Source organism: Mandrillus leucophaeus, unplaced genomic scaffold (assembly GCF_000951045.1).
Source record: "Mandrillus leucophaeus isolate KB7577 unplaced genomic scaffold, Mleu.le_1.0 Scaffold73, whole genome shotgun sequence".
Lineage (NCBI taxonomy): Eukaryota > Metazoa > Chordata > Mammalia > Primates > Cercopithecidae > Mandrillus > Mandrillus leucophaeus.
In genome coordinates, this window is record NW_012107919.1 from 671,608 (window position 1) to 680,528 (window position 8,921).

Consider the following 8,921-nt stretch of genomic DNA (forward strand, 5'->3'; position numbering starts at 1 on the left):
AGGCAAGTCATGTTCAGTACAGTGTCATAATCTATTTGAGAGAAATATGTTGCCTATTTGATAGAATATTTCCAGAATGTATCTAAAAATCCTGTTTAGTGCTCAGAATAGCTGCTGATGCCATTTCTACTTTAAATAGCCATTCAACAGGAGTCAAAGAATAGAAATACCTCTGTAATGAGTATCAATACTTACATGGAAAGTTGTATTTGGAGATCAAGGTAAATTTATTATATCTCTACAATTATATTGTCCTCTAGTATTTTTAACTATAACTTTCAACACACTTATTTTCCTAGAGATTAAATATGAAATCTAAATTAACTTCACATATCTACTCTTATTTCTAAGCAGCTCTACTTTCTGGGTACAATACAAATAGGAAATGGAATAGTTTTTAATTGCCCAAGCTTTAAAGAATGAAGGAGATAATACAACAACACTGAAAATCAATAATCCTTGTATACCAATAATGAAATTTAGGTGAGATATTTATTTTACTCAGGGCTGCCTAGCTCCTACAGTTTGAGAAAGAAATGGACAAGATGATATAAGAGCCAGATTTGGCATCAACTTTATTTCTATATAGAATTAGATACTTTTCAATTTAAGAATAAATTATGAAAACAAGGGAAATACATGTCTAATATATGAATTTTCTATTATGTGATTTCTTTTAGTAATACTTTTGAGCACCAAGTCCTATATCATTGTATTTTTAGTTCAATGAAACATGAAAGATTATATTCTAAAATGGAATAACTCAGACTTTTAACAATTCTCCTTTTCTTTTACTTTCTTTTAGTCCTTGAAGAAAGAAACTGCTCAGACCCTGGGGGCCCAGTCAATGGGTACAAGAAAATAACAGGGGGCCCTGGGCTTATCAATGGACACCATGCTAAAATTGGCACCGTTGTGTCCTTCTTTTGTAACAACTCCTATGTTCTTAGTGGCAATGAGAAAAGAACTTGCCAGCAGAATGGAGAGTGGTCAGGGAAACAGCCCATCTGCATAAAAGGTAACTTACAATTGTTTCTGAAGTCTACAGACATTGATGAAGTTGCTAGACCCTTTGGTAGCTCCTTTGCATGTTTTTAAGCCCCTGAAAAAATGCCTTTCTCTCTTAAGTCCCTTCTGAAACCATATGTAACTCTGAGGTTGGAAACCATCCTAAAAACATTTGCTGCTTTTTTTTTTTCCCCTCAAGAGGACCTGCTTTCCCTAATCACAACACCTCGAGAGGTGATCAAGAAGAGGAATGTAGTTATCAGAGCAATTTAGGAAAGATGACAGGGCTGAGTTTAATATATGCAAATCCAAGTATAGAATTGAGGCAATGTATAAGCATTTACATAGCTCCACTTATCTACTTTCTATGCAATATTAAGTTGATGCGAGAAATAAAAGAACAAAATAGATGCATCATCCCTACCAGCCTATGGAGGGGGAGGATTGAAGATGTTAAGATGTTTAAAAACAAAGACAGAGAGTAAACCCTTGTACATTCAAGGGATAGTTATAGGAAGAGATGAGTGGTGTAAGTTCAGCAAAAGGAGAGATCAATGTTCCTGAAATAGGGACAATTGCATGAATCCAGTAGGACTGGAGCCAGTCTGGAAAGCTGGGGAGGATTTGTACATGTGAAGAGGAGTTGGGATGGTATTCCAGATGGAAGACAGCGGAAAAGAAAAGAGGTGTAGGCAGAAGTGAAGTCATCATGGTAAACTCAAAGTGAGGCAATCTGGGAACCAAAGGGTAAACTTAAATATGTAGGTTGGACAGAAAAGTGGAATATTGAATAGAGACGTTTGAACCTTCTCTATTGGCAGTGGGGATGTATAGTTTCTCACTGAGTTGATTCACTAGTTGCTTCAGGTTAACAGCCTCTCTATTTGGGGGCAGGCCACAATGATCTGGCTGTTTACTGGGAAGAAAACATGTCCTTGTCCTAGATTATCCAGATAATTGTCTTAATCCTCCACTTTGCCTTCTGGGTGTTTGTCAACAACCTGAATCATGGGAAAAGGAATGAAAGGGAATGGTTTGTGAAAGGAATAAATCACTTTAGACTTTAGCCAGAAGCGACCTTCATCCCCACCAGCACAAATTCTGATTTTTATTTCATTAAGTATGGGAACGGTGTCACATATGTCCTTGGAGATTTTTGTCCACTCTTCTCTTACAAATTAATACAACCAAAGTTCTCTAAGTTGCTAATTAGATGAATGTTGGCTGCCTGATTGGGAAAGTGAGATGGGAAGGATTCCTTTTCACTCGTGAAGAAAGAGAGACTTCAACAAAATTAAACTGGGCTTTGAATTGCCCTCAAGTGATTGTTAGGGGCCTTAACGGCAGAGAAAGAACATGAAGGAATCAGTTTTCCAAGACTTATCTATGGTTGACACTGCTGTCTAGTGTCAAAAGAGAACCTTCTAATTCCCCATGTGGGCTATGTTTTAGAACCTCCACTTTGAATTTTATTCCATTTTGATCAAGTTTGCGAATTACATTCACATGAACAGATGATCCTACTCTATGATGCCATTGTCCCAAATCACTCAGGTGGGGCAGCCTTTCAGAGGCATCTGGTCTTCTTAGATTCTTCAGAGGGTGCTGTCAATCAAGATTAAAGGCAGCAAGCTCTTTTGTAAAGTGAGATGTTCAAGCTTGGCTGACATGTCTTGCCTCTGAGAGCCTGGGGAATGGGCACCTGGTGTCCAGAAGTGGGAGTCAGGTATGAATCTGAACTGAATGATGTGAACAGTGAATATGGAAAAGGATCGTGCAGCATTGTCTTTTTTATTTCTAGCCTGCCGAGAACCAAAGATTTCAGACCTGGTGAGAAGGAGAGTTCTTCCAATGCAGGTTCAGTCAAGGTGAGGTCGAAACACCTGCACTCTGCCCTAAAGGTTAATGAGTATTTCCCCTTCCTTTCCCCTTCCTCACTTGTGTTTGGCCAAAGATGGTTTGAGGTTTCTTAGGGACATTTAGTGCTAACTGGTCATGAAAGAATAGGGCTTGTTAGATGGAGGCTTATTAGCCAGCTGCCTTTAGCCAAGAGGTAGCAACTGTTGGAAGATGTACAAATTTCACTGGATCGTGGGAAAGTAGATGACTGGTGGAAGGCAAGACTTTCAGATGATCTTTGAGAAAATGGACTTGAATCTTTGAGTCTTCCTGAAATTACTATGTACTTGTTATGGCAGCTTCTAGGAAGACGACATTTCTGTTAAACACAGCCAGCTATAATTTAGGAAGTTATGCTTGGAGGTAACCAGTGAGATGAGGCAGGCTGGGGGAGCCCAGGAACTAGAGACAAATGACCAGCCACACAGAAGGATGTGAGCCCTCTGGTATGCTCAGCCTTTCTCCTGGGAAGACAAAGGTGGGGTCCACCTGGTGGGGAGGGAGTAGCCCCTTTCTACTCATCTCTTCTACATTCTCCTCCTCACTCTCCCCACTCAGCTACACGGACCACCTTGATTTTCCTCTATCACTTCAAGCACGGTCCTGCTTTGGAAACTACACTGTGGCTCCTTCTGTCTGGAACCTGCTTCCACAAGATCTCAGTGAGGCTTAATGCCTCTCTTCCTTCAGTTCTCTGCTCAGTTTTTGCCTAACAGAGAGAGAGATCTTCCCTAAATATCCTTTTAAAGATAGCAATCCTATCTTCACCCTGACTGTCTAGTGGACCCCTTTAGCCAGAATACTCTAGCCTTTACTCTGTTTCTGTTTTTATCTTAGCATCTCTCTCTACCTGTTGTCTCACATATTTTTTAAGGGTTTATTTGTTCAATTTCTGTCTCCCTCACCCTCCCCAAAATGTGAAAGTTACACGTACAGGAACATTATCTGTTTCGTTCATGCTGAAAGTTCTAGTGCCTACAACAGTATCTGCCACATAGTAGGCATTCAGTAATTATTTATTGAATGAATGAATTGGATTGACAAAGTTTCAAGACCTGAGTCTGCCTCTGTCTTTAGTGCTGAGCATCCTTCAGCAAGTTCCTAAACCTGCTGAGCCTTAGTTTTTTCTTTTGAAAAGTAGGGCTAATCATAGCAATCTGCCTCTGGGGATTGTTTTAAGGATTATATGCAACACTAATAGCTAACATTTATTGCATGTTTGCTCTGTGTCAGTAGCTCTTCTGAGTATTTTCATGCAGTAGTTCATTTAATCCTCACTATAACCTCTGAGGTCGGTATTTTTGTTACCACCATTTTATTACAGATTTTATTATTTATATTACAGAGGGGTAAACTGAAGCTCAGAGAAGTTAAGTAACTTGTCCAATGTCACATTGCTAGAAGTGGCAAAGCCAGGATGTAAATTCAGTATCTGGCTTCATGGTCTGCTCCCTTATGCACTATACTTTGAGTCTTATGTAAAGGCTGTAGCAAAGCACCTTGCACACATAATTCATCGGAAAGCGATTTCTCACCTATTGTTAGAAATAGTAACAGCGAATTTCGGTGACTGAAATTGACCACAGCCAAGTTCCCTGGAATATTCATAAGTCAGAATATCCATCAGTCTCTCACCCCTCCTCAGGCTGTCTCCTTCCATTTTTGTCTTTTTCCTTTCAGGGGCAAGGCATTTCCTTGGAAACGGTGGCAGTGAAATTCAAATTCTGCCCTCTTTCCTGATCTGTGTGATTTTCCTGGGCTGGACTCTCCACTAAGTGGGATCAACCTGTTCTTCCCAAAGACACATGCTGTAGACAGGCCCCTGCACTATTCAAAAAGACTACTGAGCTTCCTATTTTTAAAGCAATATTAATGGGAGGTTAGGTGGCAAGGTGCCAGGTTTCTCAAGTAAATGAAAAAGCAAGGCTGAAATTTGGTTTTAAGTATCTGTTGGGAAGACAGGCTGCTGAAGTGGAGGGTATCCCTGTCTCCAGCAGCTACCTCCTCATCCAGAAGACCCCAACAACAGTGTTCCATGGCCAAGGGAGGAGCTTGTTTGCAAGTTCAGGAGCTCCCTGAGCTACAGACCTCGTTATAAACATGAGCTAAAGATTTGTTGAATGAAATCAAGAGGATTGGAATATTTGCTCTGAGCCAAGCACTGTATATGAAATAGATTTCTTATGACGATATATTGGTGTGGTGGGGACACCAGGGTGGAAATTGTGACTGCTAAGCACTGCCTTGGGTACAGGTTTCTTTACTGCGTGCCTCTGCGTACTTCCACTAGTCTCTCTGCGCTTCCTTTGCCCATTCATTAAACAGGGATGCAAACATAGATTCCTAAAGGAATTTCAGCTTTTCAGGTGACAGTCATTAGGTGCCAATATAAAATGAACACAACCCGCAGAATGTGTGCACATCTTCCCCAAGAATCCCTGAGTTGTCTCTGATGGCTCCAACTTCAGGGCTCATTTAATATCCCCTTTTCCCATTTATACACAATGCTTCATATTTCTCCCAATCAATATGCCCTGAGAGAAAATTCTACTCTCTGAGGTGTACTAATTACACCTGCTAATTGCTAAATCAAGCTACTGTATCAACACAGTTTAGTTCAAGTCAATTCCTAATATTGCCCCATTATGATAATGTTTGGAGAAAAAAAATGTCTAGATTTCTCTCATTCAAATTAACTCCCTTTTCTGTTTAATGTTGCAATTAATTTCTTTGTGTGTGCATGTATAATGTACCTTTGGATAGCAGCTATTATGCCAGATAGTATTCTCTTTGGTTAAAATCTTAAGCAGTTGGAATCATGCCAGTAATAGACATGGAGACATAAAATGAAGATTGAAGTGTACAAGAGAATTTGCTCAGTGGGAGAGTCGAAGTGTGTGTGTGTGTGTGTGTGTGTGTGTGAGAGAGAGAGAGAGAGAGAGAGAGAGAGAGAGAGAGACACAGAAAGAGAGAAACAGAGAGACAGAATGAGAAAGACATTTTTGGCTGGGCAGGGTAGCTCACACCTGTAATCCCGGCAATTTGGGAGGCCAAAGGGGGTGGATTGCTTGAATCCGGGAATTGACCCGGGAATTCAAGATCTGCCTGGATAACATGATGAAAACCCATCTCTACAAAAAATACAAAAATTAACTGGGCATGGTGTTGCATGTCTGTAATCCCAGCTATTCAGGAGGCTGAGACACAAGAACTGCTTGAACCCGGGAGGTAGAGGTTGCAGTGAGCCAAGATCACATCACTGCACTCCATCTTGGAGTGAGGGACAGAGGGAGACCCTGCCTCAAAAGACAGACAGACAGACAGACAGAGAGAGAGAGAGAGAGAGAGAGAGATTTTTTCTGTTTCTGAAACCAAATATCTACGTGGGACATGGCATGAATGCTAAAGAGGCCACAATGACTTTCTCTCGCCCTGCCCTTTCTCTGGGCCCATGTTTCCTGACCCAGGGAGACACCATTACACCAGCTATACTCAGCGGCCTTCAGCAAGCAGAAACTGCAGAGTGCCCCTACCAAGAAGCCAGCCCTTCCCTTTGGAGATCTGCCCACCGGATACCAACATCTGCACACCCAGCTCCAATATGAGTGCATCTCACCCTTCTACCGCCGCCTGGGCAGCAGCCGGAGGACATGTCTGAGGACTGGGAAGTGGAGTGGGCGGGCACCATCCTGCATCCCTAGTGAGTCAAGGCTCATTCTTGGGCTTGAGCATGCTCTATCTTTTGTGGCTGCCTGAGAAAAACCATTAACCCTGCCTTTTGGGAAAGCATCTCCAGTGCTTTCTCTAGTTTGGTGATATCTGAAATTCCATAGTTAGAACTTTTTTTCCTTTGGCTTAACCTTACTACCCAGGAGAAATTGACTCATTAAATCTTAGGGGCATACGTTCTTGGGTGATTCTGTCATATTTACTTAGAAAAAAGGGTCATTAAGTCACCAAGTGGGGAACGGGGTTAAAGGTGCCAGAGGGCCTCAAGTTACATAATCTTGGCTACCCTGTTTAAGCCCCAATTTTTACACTCATCACCCAATGATACTAATTGGGTACTTGTTATTAAGCAATAAGGTATTAGGCCAGGCACCGGTGGCTCATGCCTATAATCTCAGGACTTTGGGAGGCCAAGGTGGGCAGGTCATTTGAGGTCAGGAGCTCGAGACCAGCCTGGTCAACATGGTGAAACCCTGTCTCTACTGAAAATACAAAAAAAAAAAAAAAAAAAAAAATTAGTTGGGTGTGGTGGCACATGCCTATAATTCCAGCTACTTGGGAGGCTGAAGCAGGAGAATCATTTGAACCTGGGAGGCAGAGGTTGCAGTGAGCCAAGATCATGCCACTGCACTCCAGCCTGGGTGATAAAGTGAGCCTCTGCTTCAAAAAATAAAAAATGTAATGAGGTACTAATTACATCGTAAGGTTATGATGATGAATACTGAGATAATATGTGGAAGTGTCTGGATTAGGGGCCTGCATTTACTAAGCTGCCTTCCCCACCCTCTTTGAGAAAGGAGAACAGTATGGTTTAGTTCGTTGTGGTTATGACTATGAGGATAGTCAGGATATTTTGAGTTTGTTTACATGTACCATCTCATTTAATCTCCTCAAGAGCTCTGTGAGACCATTATTATTGTTCTATCCATTTTACAGGCAAGAAGACAGAGGCTCTAAAAGATTAGACAACTTGCCCAAAGTTCTACTGATAGTAAGTGCCTGGGATCAGAACTCAGGTTTCATTTGACTGCAAAGCCTCCAATTTTAACCCTAGATTTATAGCTAGCCATGTCAAGGTGGGTTGATTCATATTTAAGGGGAGAAGAAAACCAGGTTACTTGGCCTAGGGGTCATCACGCCCATAGGGTTCACCTTTCCAGATTTGTGCTGTCTGGTTGAGTGATACATTCTCCTTTGGATGGCAAAGTCTGAGTTTATCTTACTAATCCGGTACTTTCTCCATAGTCTGTGGGAAAATTGAGAACGTCACTGCTCCGAAGACCCAAGGGTTGCGCTGGCCATGGCAGGCGGCCATCTATAGGAGGACCAGCGGGGTGCATGATGGCAGCCTTCACAAGGGAGCATGGTTCCTGGTCTGCAGTGGTGCCCTGGTGAATGAGCGCACCGTGGTGGTAGCTGCCCACTGTGTTACTGACCTGGGGAAGGTCACCATGATCAAGACAGCAGACCTGAAAGTTGTTTTGGGGAAATTCTACCGGGATGATGACCGGGATGAGAAGACCATCCAGAGCCTACGGGTAAGAGAGGGCTTGTACTTGGAAACTGAGGCTCTGGCTCAAAAAATTCCAAGCATGGGAGAGCAGTGATTATGCCAAGCCCTGTCCCCTTAGCATGTCAGCAGCCAGCCTGGAGCCTGGCATATAGCAGTGTTCAATATTTCATATTGAGATACTAGATGGGGCCATCTAGAAAGACTGTGGAGTCTTTTTTCCACCTAGATTATTTTATACACAAGATAGAGGCAAAGTCATTTATCACTGTGGTCATCAAAAGTTAATCACCTAAGAGCAAAATGTACTTCTCCTAGTAGCATATGTTACTTGGTAGCATATGTCATAAATTGTAACAAATTAAAAATTAGTGAAATTATTTGTTTAATGGCTGTCTCTGCCTGAAACGGTTAGCTCCATTAATGTTGTGATTTGTCATTGTACCCTCACAGCATGGCACAGTGCCTGGCTCAAAGTAGATTATCAATAAATATTTTTTGAATAAAAAAAGGTTCATCACCTATTACATTTGGGCACTGTCCTAGGTAGACAGAGATGTTTTAACCTAGATACACTCCTAACAAATTTATAATATATATCTGTCTTTCCCTTCCTTCCTCCCTCTCTTTTATTCACCTACCCATCTGTCTATCCATCTTATCTGTTCATCCATCCATCCATCCATCCCTCCATCTATCTATCCATCCATCCATCTGTCCATCCATCCATCCATCTATCCATCCCTCCATCTATCTATCCATCCATCCATTCGTC

At 41.8% G+C, this 8,921-nt stretch overlaps 1 protein-coding gene across 5 annotated transcripts in view; it reads left to right on the forward strand.

Annotated features, from left to right (window-relative positions):
- PAMR1 (peptidase domain containing associated with muscle regeneration 1) overlaps nucleotides 1-8,921 on the forward strand; it is a 113,350-nt gene that overhangs the window by 96,876 nt on the left and 7,553 nt on the right. For all 5 annotated transcript variants that reach the window (XM_011965512.1, XM_011965509.1, XM_011965510.1 and 2 more), the window contains 4 exons: nucleotides 806-1,018; nucleotides 2,810-2,876; nucleotides 6,375-6,607; nucleotides 7,882-8,174. In XM_011965512.1, the coding sequence (XP_011820902.1) occupies nucleotides 806-1,018; nucleotides 2,810-2,876; nucleotides 6,375-6,607; nucleotides 7,882-8,174 (806 nt within the window). The remainder of the gene's footprint in view (nucleotides 1-805; nucleotides 1,019-2,809; nucleotides 2,877-6,374; nucleotides 6,608-7,881; nucleotides 8,175-8,921) is intronic.